The following is a 12,116-nucleotide window of genomic DNA, read 5'->3' on the forward strand; positions in this document are numbered from 1 at the left end:
ATCATTTCCTTTAAGTGTATTTTGAAAAGCGAATTTTGCTGATAGATCCAGCTTCGTTCAATTAATATCTTCACATGCCAACTTTTGTCAGTCACAATGGACAGAATGGACAAAATTTTTGTCCGTTCGTTCCCAGCTGAAAAATTCTGTCAAAAACTGGAAGGACTGACGGAGGTCCTACCCTGTTTGAGCTGAGATTGTCGAAGGTTGCCTCGTCACAGTGAGGGATGCTGTCCAGCAGACTGGAGGTGGAGGGGAGACCGTTATCCCCGTACAGCCTGCCGCCGTAACCTGTGTACGACTGGTTCGCACTCTTCGGGCTCTTCACACGCAGCTGGAAGAGAGAAAGAGATAATAAAATGATCTTGCACCAGTGAAGTCCTGTGAAGTCCTGTGCACAAATGGTTTGCACTCTTGGGGTTCTTCACACAGATCTAGAAGAAAGAAAATGGGAAAGAAAGTGATCTTGAACCAGTTTAGCTAATTTTAGAGGTAACTCTTCCACTGTAGCCTGTGCCTGCCAGTATAACCTGTGTACGACTGGTTCACACTCTTGGGGCTCTTCACACGAAGCTGGAACAAAGGGAAATAAAGAGATCTCAAACCAGTTTAGCTCACTGAAAAGCTATTAAGTAAGCCTGGTCCACATTCTTTGGGCTCTTCACCTCAAGCTAATAGAAAGAAAGTGAGAAAGAAAGTGATCTCGAACCAATTTATCTCACTGAAGCGCAACTCTACCACTGTTTGTGTGAAGACAGATGCTATGTACAGCATTTATAGGTTCATTGTGCTGGGGAAATATTAACTACTTTTAACAAGTACATGTACAATGATCAGTGGACCACAGTTTATTTGTTTGGGTGAGGGATTCAAACTCATGGCTTCTTGGTCCAGAGACGGGCACTAACCACGGGACTACATATATGTCAACTGTTAATACAATTAATACAATTCAAATGCATACTGTATATGATATACGCACATGTATATTTTAATTGCTGCCAGACTCTGTTGAAGTGAGTTTCGTAACCTAGGAAATTACTGTGTTGGGTCTGCATTGGGCCTGGGCACAACTTGATTACAACTCCATGCTAATATTGTTTAAATTATTAAAAGTATCAAAACTTGCTATTGCATCTGGGAAGTATGACGTTCTCAATGGAATATTTCCACCAGAAGTCTGTGATGACGGTAAAGTGTACATACAGTTGTCTTAGCTGCCTCCAGGAGTTTGCGCGCTCTCTTGGCCTTGGTGTCCATGTCAGAGTCATCCAAGTCTAGGGACCGTTTTCTGTTCAGGGGTACGGGGGATTCTGACAGCCTGAAAACAAATAATAGAATAGAAAGGTTTATACATACATTGTACATACATGTACACAAATTATATAGCTATATACTAAAACAATATTACAAGGTATACAAGTCTGTTATACCTTGCTATAAAACTGGCTGAATTAAGTTAGTTTTAGTATGGAATAGCATCCTTAACATGTACAACATAACGTACTTGTCAATAATTGATACACACCAAGGTTAAAAATACATGTAGCAATACTCCATGCATGGGCCTATTATATATTAGCACATATTAGCATATATTTGATCATTTTGCAGCTTCTTTGTATGATTTACAGTATGATCACAATTTTTTGGCTGTGGAAGGACAGAAACTGATGGCGTGGGAATGACATCAATCATTATCCATATAATCAAGCTAGTGGGTCTTAAATGGAGAAAGAGTGATGTCTGAAGTTTTTTTGTGATTTAACATCCGTACCTTTGTGCTGGGACAAAAGTTTTGACCTTGCGACCCTTCATCTCAAGGTCATTCATTGTCACCTCGTTGATTGGCCCGTCCAACGGAAGAATGATGGTGGGGGGGACGGGAGGTGTGCGAATTCGCAAGCCAAATATGGACTTCCTCTTTTTGACTTCCTTGCCGCAGGCAAACCTGGATGGGCAAGATGTGCTTGTTAAAACATTTTATTAAATTCCGACTTTGCTATGAGCAATTTCTGAAGTATCAACAATATTACTGATTTTTGTCAGCAAACAATTGAAATCATTCCAAATACACACTTAACATTAATCATAATATAAAATACACGTGTAGGTATAAATACTTTTTGAATTGTTCATGGTATAAAATCAATTGTGAGTTGCTTTGAATTTCATCCAAAATTACATTAAGACTTAGCTTACTGCACAGCAGTTTGGAGCATTTCTGGGAATATTGGCTGAGAGAAGCAACAACATACTGAAGAGACAAGCAAGGCACCTCAAGAAAATTACATTGTATGCTGGCTAACTGAAACTACTGAATCTGTTTGATGGAGTATTGGACTTCTACTGGCGTTTCAAAATTCTACCTTCGTGTAAACAACACTAATGCCTCTGTTAACTTAGATCAAGTTTGACTGTAAAAATGACTATCAACTGTCCCCTACTTCGCTCTTGTCATTTCCTTGGGCCGGTAAGCCCTAAAATACGTGAACCCCTACCAATGTAATTTGCTCATTGTCTAACCGGTCCAAAATCCGGTCCACTGATTTTTTCACATCCGTTTTTTCCGGACTGGTCCACAAGAAAAATGGCTTTGTACCACCCACCCCTACTGCAGACATATCACATCTCCTCCTTACCTTGTTTTTGAGACACTTTTTCTGCAGGTATAATCGCATCTCTTTCTTACCTTGTTTTTGATGCTCTCAGTGCATCCAAGACCTTTTCTTGCCTCTCTCCTCGGGTGAACGCTTCCAGCTACAAAGACACATGAAAGAAAAGTACTAAGCAACCACGAAACATCCTCGTTATGTCTCAGATAACAGGGCATAATTCCCAGCTTTGATCTACACTCCACAAAATTACCTTTCCCTGCATGTATTAGATCTGAAATGTAGGTTGCAATGCAATTAATGGTAATATACGGACTAGATGCATAGTCTTTGTTCTCTGGTTCCCCACGTTTTCGTGACTTTTTAAATGTCAAATGATCTCCAAGTTGTTTGTTAGGCCACTCCTATCTAATTTGTTGGTTCTCGGATTTTCTAAAGTGAAAATACAGCGAGCAGACATAAAACCACTGCAGAAAGTTTTATTCTGCCGTCTGCCTGCCTTTTATTGACCACAAACTTCAAAATACTCCAATTTGTGTCTACTACAAAATCAAATCCTAGGGAACACATCCCCTTTACAGCATGCTAGCAGTACCTAATTTTTGCTACAATTGTTTTTGCAGGCTAGTCATTGCGTAAACCATGACCGCACCTATCGCAAAAGAGTAGGAGACCTTCTGGGTATGAGTGGTTCAAAACCTACAATCCTTTGGCCGCACATGGGGCAACTGTTGTCGTACCGAGGTCACCTGAGTTAGCGCCGAATGGCAGCCACTCCAGACCCTTGCAATTTAGCTGCACCTATTTTAAGCTCCTCATAATTCAGCCCCAGGTTGCGAAGAGAGAGTAGTCAGCCCACCCAATAAGCCAATAACAATAACAACTGTTAGCATCAAAGTTCATCTGTGTTGGTAAAATACATTATGACCCCTTCCTGCAAAAGTGGCGTGTTCCTGACGTCACTGCTGGAGATAGAGAGGGTCATTCTGTGAACAAGGTCGACGGAGTTTGACCGAAAATTTAGGGTAAGTCCCAATATCAATAGTGAGTGAGTGTTGGAAAGAAAGTTTAGCAATTTCTATAACGACAATTGTGCTTACCCTAACCAGCTGGAGGTTGTCCCAGTTGTTGTTGATGAAAGGCATGATCTCGTTGTCAAAGTCCTGGTACTTCTTCTTGTTGGTGAGACTCAAGTTGTACAGGACCAGCTGGGCCAGGTCAACCCTGGAAGGACATTGTTGGTTTGTTTATTTTGTACATAAAAAAAAACAATAGAGAGAGAAAAGTAGATAAAAGTGCCAGAGGAGGGGAGAAGCCTGCATGGCTTGTATAAAGCCCTCCTCTACTTAACTATGCTAATATCATAGGAAATTACAGACAGGATTTAAACCTAACTGGAATGGAGGAGGAAAGGGGTATATTATAGTTAAACAGACTGAGGATTAAAGTTAAATGGCAAGGAAGGAGAGTAGGGAAAGAAGGACGGGGGTCTTTCATGAGCAGGGAAGGAAAATACAGACCTTGGAATTCCTCAAGTAACACGCTCAAAATATAACCTTCTGCCATTCTGGCGAAGGTAATCAACTGAACCCAAGTTGTTTTCTACAGTTTGAAACAATATGTACTAGGTTACCTTCAAATAAAAAGCTTACTTATGCCCCCTACTGATAATCCCCAGAAGAGCACAGAACGGCTTCAAGGTATTTCAAGCTTTCATGACACAATAGAAAGTAAAGTCATCTAGCAGATTGCTTGGAAACTGCACTTGGATTCAAAGAGTGGCCATTATCCCAGAACAAGGCAAAGGCACATACTACCCCAGTATTTACAAAATAATCAATGGCAAAAAAAGGAACAGTTGAATTGAGAAAAAAATCCTCCAGAAAACTTCAGCCCTAACCCATACAATATCAAAGAAAGCTGCAAAATTGAAGAAAAACCTTTGACACAATTCTATACATATTGATATACATGCATGTGATAAGCGAAGTATGGATTTTCTTATAGAAATTAGCAAACACTGCAGTTCCTACAAATGTTAAATGAAAAAAAATGTAAAAATGTAAAACCCAATTACACAATATAAAGACACCCAAATACAATTTATCATTTATATGCAATTGCTACTTAACTGTAATCTGAGAACTCTAAACAGGTTATGATCTAAGTTTTGGAAACTCGCACAAAGTACATTGTCTACATCATCTAACAGCCCTTCAGGAAAGTGTGAAACAGGTCTCCTCAGAGACTCCCACAATGCCGAACCCAACACAAGATTCCATTACGATAAGAACAAAGCAATCATCGGGGAAGCCCAACGCAGCGTCAGCGGCGTAAAAAATACCAACTCAAGAGCCAGCAGTTATGTGTAATGGGTACCAACTAGCTCCAGGTTCCACAGTGTCTATGCTGTATGCTGTAAGCAAGTTTCTTCTGATTGGCAAAATTCATCTAGCTTTTCTTATCGGTCGTAAGGGGTAGGCGAAGATTAAGGGCTCTCTTAGATGACTGACACCGGGCAGGCCATTTCATTAAACTAAAAGAAACAGAGGAATTTACCATTCCATTTACACTTTGATAAATGACTGGTACATATTCATTCTATATGCCCCCTATACGGCTTTCATCCACAATCATACATTGTAATATAATATCCTCTTTGAGACATGCAAAGCTTCATTTTGTTAAAAATACAATGACTGCATTTCTCGAGATACAAAATCAATGTCAGCTGTTGAGCAACTTTGAAAGGGAGGCTTCTCTATTCTCTTTTGAATACTATAGATGAGCAATCACCCTGGGAGCTTCTCCTTTGTCAATGGTACATCACCAAGTTTTGACTCCTTTTTCTAGATGGGGCCCAGTGGCATACATGTAACTTGTTGTGTGATCATGTTTTGATCGTTAACTGAGGGCATTCCTAGGAAATATGTGCATGCGTTGCACAAAAATCAGCTGTCTTTTTATAGAAAAGGCTGTTTTAGATCTTTGTCGGTAGTTGGTACTGCCACAGCCAGCTCGTAAATTCCACAGCATGAAATTGTGCGACAAACCCACAATGAATATGGTTTAACTGTAACGCTAGTTCACCTTTATCCGTGGGGTGACCGTTATCCGTTGTCTTTAAAAACAGCACATTTAGGAGTATTAAGTCTGCGGACTGCGGTTTCAAATTTGCAATATTTTCAAAATGTTCCGATTTGGAACCACCGTCCGTCGACTTCATATCTCTATATACGTGTTTTCTTACAAACAACGAATATAGGTTAAGTTAAGTCTAATTTTTTTATTGTGCTGAAAGCAATTCATGCTTTATAGCAGACTAATTGATAGGCAAGGCCACTATGAGGTTCACAGAAGAATGCTTATGACTCAGTGAGTGCCATTAAACAGCACAGTACATTACATATAAGTTTCCTGACTTTTAAATGTTTCAACATATCCTTGGTTAGGCAATCCATCACGTACTGCCAATTCAGGGTAATGAGACATAAGCCAATAGCTACAGACCTTTATCAGAAGCTACCTATTACCATGTGCCCACCACCTTTCATACATGTAGGCAATGTGACACAGGCTAATAGCCATTAGAACTTACTACGCCCTTTCAAAGCTACATACAGTGCTACATTCTTTTCTTTATATCTATCACTAACATCGGGCAATATGCCATAAGCTAATGCACACAAAGCCTTACGATGTCTTTTCACAACCTACTTACTACTAGGGTAAGTTCTTCTTCTTCAAATTCATCACTATCCATAGGCAATGTAATGCAAAGCTAATATTTAGTAATAGCCACCCGACCTTTAAGTGTCTTTTCAGAAGCTAACATTACTACATTGGACTGTGTGCTTTCTTTTTCTTCAAATTCATTGCTACATCTAGGCAATGTGACACTGGCTCATAGCCATCTGACCTTACTATGTCTTTTCAAAGCTAAATACCATCTTTTCTTTCTATGTATTACTACCATCAGGCAATGTGACATACATGTAAGCTAACCAGGCCTTATTGTGTCTTTAGCTACTTACAACCTGTGCCCAGTTCTTTCTTTTTCCTTAACTTAATCACAGTACATCTAGGCAATGTGACACAGGCTAATAGCCATTAGACCTTACTATGTCTTTTCAGAGCTACCACTTTCTTTTCTTTAAATCTATCACTACCATTTGAGCAGTGACATAAGCTAATGGCCACAAGGCCTTACAATGCCTTTCCAGAACCTACTTGTACTTACTACCAGGGTAAATTCTTTTACTTCAGATTCATCACTTCATGCGGGCAGTGTGACACAAACTAATAGCCATCAGACATTGCTGCGTTTTTCCCAAACCAATGTACACTTTCCCTTGACAGGGAACCCTTTCCCTCGTGCTCTGTGCACTTTGCTGCTGTCATAAGTCAACCCTAATGGAGCCCTGACTGCAGTAATGTATGGCATGTTTGCGGGGAGAGCGACATGTAATTTCCACCTCAAAGCTCCCCTGATGGGCTGAAGGTGGCCGTGATGGTTTACGAGGTCAACGGCACCCCGTAATGGCCGTGTGCTTGCAGTTTCCCTACAGATATCATTTGTTATCGACAGGACCAGACCTGGGTGTACCATGCCTGACCTGACACATACATACATCCAAGTATAAGCCCCTGCAGCAATTCCTCCAGCAACCTTGACGCATTTCTGTCACAGTACTCTGCCCAAGAAAGAAAGTTCTTTGGCAGATGATTGCAATAGATCCAGTTAATTTTGTTGGCTCTCAGGTATTTCTAAGAAAGAGCTGGAGGGAAATCTTAAATCGGACAGCTTTATGTTAGCTTTAATAAAACTGAGTTAAAAAAGGTTCAAACTTGGCCTTCAGGACTCAGGCTTTGCTTTTCTATAAGCTCTAGCAGAAATGCCTCCAGCAAGCTTCCTTTTACAATACCATGCCCAAGTTTTAAAAATTGCCTTTGGCAAATCATTGCAATAGGCCCAATCTATTTTGTTTGTTCTCAGATATCTACCAAAAAAGCAGGACTAGATGGAAACAGAGGGTTGGAAGGAAGTCTTTGATCGAACACGTTTGTGCAGATGAGATCTTTGATCGGACAGTTTTATGATCACTCCATAAAACTTGGCCTCAGGCTCTGTTTTTATGTTGCTCTTCAAAACTGGCAGTATTTCTTTAAATCCAAGGAGTTTGACCAAGACATTAAACTGGTACAGCAGTTGAATCCTTTGATTCCCACTAAGGAAAGGGCGTCACTCCACCGTAAGGGAAAGTCGGGTAAAGTGCCTTTCTCAAGGGCACAACTTCGGGGAATGGTGGTGGGTATTGAACTCGGGACTTTTAGATTCCAAGCCAAACGCTCTACCAGTTGTACCACACCAACGCCACTTTCAAGGAACCCAAACATTATTAGGCCTTTTCATGATGGAGCAAAACCCATTCAAAGAACATGCTATGTTTTTTTTTCAACTCTATCCTCTCATAGGAGAAGGGTCTGAATGACAAAAATAGCCTGTAGGACTTTAATAATAGAAGTTTATTTGCAAATTCGTGCCCGAGGGCTAATTGCAAGTACATGGCATAAACATAGTAGATATACAGGTGACAATGGACAGTTATGAACAGGTTGGGTTTGACTTATTTTTCGGAAGCAGAGGGAGACGAAAAGCCCCACCTTTTCTAAAATCAAATATATATCATAAATCTCTGAAGATCACATGGCCCTTTGAGCAGGTATTAGAACTTACGCTGAAATGGCAGGTAATATTGTAACCCGAAGCATAACAATATTCATTGTCTGAACTCCTGCATAGCCATGTTATCCAGATTGATTTCTCCACAGTGTACAAGTGGTTAATAATGTCATATCTGAACTGTTTGCTGGGGGACATTTGGGTTCAGGGGTTTATTCCTCTAGAACAAATTTCCAAACAAATTTCTCTCAAAGTGTTTTGCTAACAAGCTGACACTATAGAAATTGGACATGTCCTTGGTACTGATTTATGAGTCACAAGTGGATGGTGCCACAGTGGTGCAGTAAAACAGCTTTGTCATCCTAATGTGTCATTGACAATTACATACGTGATGACCATTCCAGGGTTTAGCTTGGCCACTGTAGCTTCTATCATTTTCAGTCCAATCAAAAATTTAGTACAATGTTTCTAATGATAAATATGCATGAAATTATCATGTACAGTAGATAGGTGACCTGAATGTTATGCTTCAATTTTTCCAACCAATACAAGGATGTGCTTGTTTCTACAAACCTCTTCCATGGACTTTGGTACATGTCCTTGGTGCTGAAAAATCATCCACACCAAAAATACAGTCATTGTGACTACTCTGGTCTATCAGTCCTTATCCATCAAATTTTCCTTAGTGTTTTGCTCACAACCTGATACTACAGATTTGTCCTTGGTGCTGATTTATTATTTACAAGTGGATACCACAGTGGGGCAGTAAAACAGCTTTCCCATCCCATACATCACCGTACCATGCAGGGTTTGGCTTGGACATTGTAGCTCTAATCATTTAATTTCAATCTGAGATTCTAAGTACACCCTTTCCTAACAATAAATATTCATGAAATTATTGAGTCAATGTCAACTTACGTGCTTCAACATTTCCGCAGTTGTTATCATTATGAAAGAAACTTGTACCCGAGTATCCGTGACTGTAACGTAACTTTTGATCAACAATCATTGTAAAAATCCTAAAATTCTCACACAGTCCTACAAAGATGTTGCTTGCAACAGTTATCATGATTATGATTATTCCAACCAATAACAAAATGTACTTATCATGAAAGCTCATCTGTGTTGGTAGTAATCATAGTACAACACTGACAGAATTTTCAATGACCTCTGTCGCCTTCTTCAGGATCAATAACGACCAATCACTTCAGAATGCTAACTTGCAAGAGTTACAGACACAACTGTTGTGATCTTATTAACATGTGATCTTACATGATGTCAGCAATTGGTCAAATGTGCCAGGAAGTTTATAACACCCAACATCTCAGTTTAACGATATCTGGAGTGCCCTGATGTATATGGCCTCCTTTATACCTCATAAGATGTACTTGCCTCTACAACCATATTCTAAGTAATTACTATCTCCTTTCTTCTTCCCATGGGCCAGTAATAACAGTGCCTTACTGTGCTGTTATAAAATCCACCTTTTATACCTTAATCAGAATGGGAAATCCCCTTCCAGGACTGAAGCTGACCTCCGTGCCCCTGCCCTTATCTAAAAGTCAGTAGACATGTTCATCACTATATATCAGGGGCTGGCGTTTCCAAGGTCGTAGCTGTAAGGTCATCCATGAATGATCCATTGTCAACTTTCACAGATATGGGCCAGGGCATTGTTTGGCCAAAGTCCGCAACTTTCTAAACGTGTTAAGGTACTTTTAATAAAAGACAGGTTAGTTTCTGCTCCAGACTATGACGGGAATAAGGTTTCAATATGATGAAATTTATCTATCCTGTGTTTCCAAGGTCATAGCTGCAAGGTCATCCACTAATGTTTCATTGTAATAAACCTTTAAGAAACATGGGCTAAGAATGCTTTTGAGCCTAAATTCTTAGATTTTCTAATATTGAAAGGTATAACTAACCTTTCCAAAAGAGAGCTTGAATTCTATTTTAGAGTACCACAACAAAATGTTTAACTCAGTGAAGAACATATTTTCTGATAATAACTGTTCTCTATCATTTTATGTGAACCATTCCAGCTAATGTGCCAAAGATGATTTAATTGTCAGAAAGAAAAAAGAAAATATTCAAATCCGAGGTTGTCAAGAATTCCAGATGACAAAACCTGAAATTATATATAAATATAAGTTGGACAATCTAGTCTACTCAAACCAAAATTAGTCCAGCCATATAAATGCTACTACCACCGCAGCTAGGACAACCTCATTATCCAGAAGGAAAGTATCTACTGGCTTTGGTTCAAGGTGAAGATTCAAGGTAAATATATTATAAAAGAACAAAGCTTTCTGCCGCCTTTTTGTGTCTGACTGACATATGACAACCCTCTTTGGAGGATGTTATCTTTGATCAAGGCCACTGGGACAAGCCAAGGCCTCGTACTATCGATCGCAGTGTTTAATAAAGACGTGTCTGAATACATTAGAGAATAGAGAAGACGAAGTACCTTTCAGAAAATATCCCGAATTCTAGGTAAGATGCCAGTGGCCTCAATAATTAATATTTACAGCACGGAACCCAAGTTTTCTTCACAAAGAATGTATTGGGCTAGTCTCTACCAGACTGACTACACTGGCTACTATAGGGAGAATAATTTGCCAGGGGAGTTTTGCTACCAGAGGAGTTGGTCGGCCACACAGCCGTAGGGGAAATATGAATCTAAGCGTGGACTGACGCCTCTGGGCAATTTCCTGACTTTTTTTTGCCGATTTCTACAATCCCCGCACCCCCTATAAGAAGGGCTGGTGGAGGCTACCATGTACTTGCAATTAGCCCTCGGGCAAATAAACTTCATTATTGGACGTTGACAAGGAATTTTGCAGGGAACTGTGTCCTTCTAAAACGAGAACAATCCCACTAGGGGTGGGTACCAGTACAGAAAATTCAGGTCTGATTCAGGTCCAGAGGATCAGGTAACTGCCTCTATACTATTGACTGTAAAAGTTGGTAGAAATGACAATAGACTCTATTCTACTCTACTTCGCTCTTGTTATTTTCCTTGACCGGTTAGCCCCCAAAAATGTTATATAATCTGTTCATTTACCAATAAGTCCAAAATCCGGTCCACAGAATTTTTTAGGGCCGTTTTTCTGGAACGGTTTGATAAGGAAAACCAGTTTTGTACCGGTACACCATATTGGTACACACCTCTGAATTCCACTTTTTCAGTTGACATGTTTCAGATGACACCAGTCTGAAAACCGGGTCACAGGTGACAGAATGACTGCCTTGTATGACACCCGTAATGAATAATAGAAAGTGTCGTTGAACCCTGGGAACCATCTGCCCAGGAATTGATTCATCTGTGCAAACACCAATGGTGACATCAACGCTGATCTCAGCCCTGGTGCGGGTCAGGTTGTGGTCACCACCATCCATGGGGGATAATGCCAGACACTGAAATACGATACATGTACGACCGATCGCTTGTTTTGTTATTATCCAGGGTATTCGACAACTGGTAGGCAAAAGGACATTAGCCGATTAGATTACCAATGAATATTCAAATAAATCACTTTCCCACTAAAACTCAATATATGCAAACTACTTTTAAAGATGATTGGTTTCTTAAGTATTCAGCATACAATATACAAAAGCTGGTTGCCTGAATTACACTCTAGTGTACAATTTAAAGGACTTAATTACATTATTACAATTTGCTTTAAAACAAAGGTCTTATCAAAACTTTACTCGTGGTACATATTTGGTTAAAAGAAACTCTCAGATATTATACAAAAGCTGGTTGCCTGAAATACACTCTAGCTTACAAAAGGACTTAATTACATTACTACAATTTG

The 12,116-nt window shown here is 39.8% G+C and overlaps 1 protein-coding gene across 4 annotated transcripts in view; it reads right to left on the reverse strand.

The window, feature by feature from the left end:
• Positions 1 to 12,116, reverse strand: part of LOC118420967 (metal-response element-binding transcription factor 2-like) — a 60,621-nt gene that overhangs the window by 2,718 nt on the left and 45,787 nt on the right. For all 4 annotated transcript variants that reach the window (XM_035828070.1, XM_035828072.1, XM_035828071.1 and 1 more), the window contains 5 exons: positions 3,716 to 3,839; positions 2,693 to 2,760; positions 1,778 to 1,951; positions 1,207 to 1,321; positions 182 to 334 (listed from right to left, as the gene is read on the reverse strand). In XM_035828070.1, the coding sequence (XP_035683963.1) occupies positions 182 to 334; positions 1,207 to 1,321; positions 1,778 to 1,951; positions 2,693 to 2,760; positions 3,716 to 3,839 (634 nt within the window). The remainder of the gene's footprint in view (positions 1 to 181; positions 335 to 1,206; positions 1,322 to 1,777; positions 1,952 to 2,692; positions 2,761 to 3,715; positions 3,840 to 12,116) is intronic.

The sequence above is a fragment of the Branchiostoma floridae genome, chromosome 8, assembly GCF_000003815.2.
Source record: "Branchiostoma floridae strain S238N-H82 chromosome 8, Bfl_VNyyK, whole genome shotgun sequence".
NCBI classification, from domain to species: domain Eukaryota; kingdom Metazoa; phylum Chordata; class Leptocardii; order Amphioxiformes; family Branchiostomatidae; genus Branchiostoma; species Branchiostoma floridae.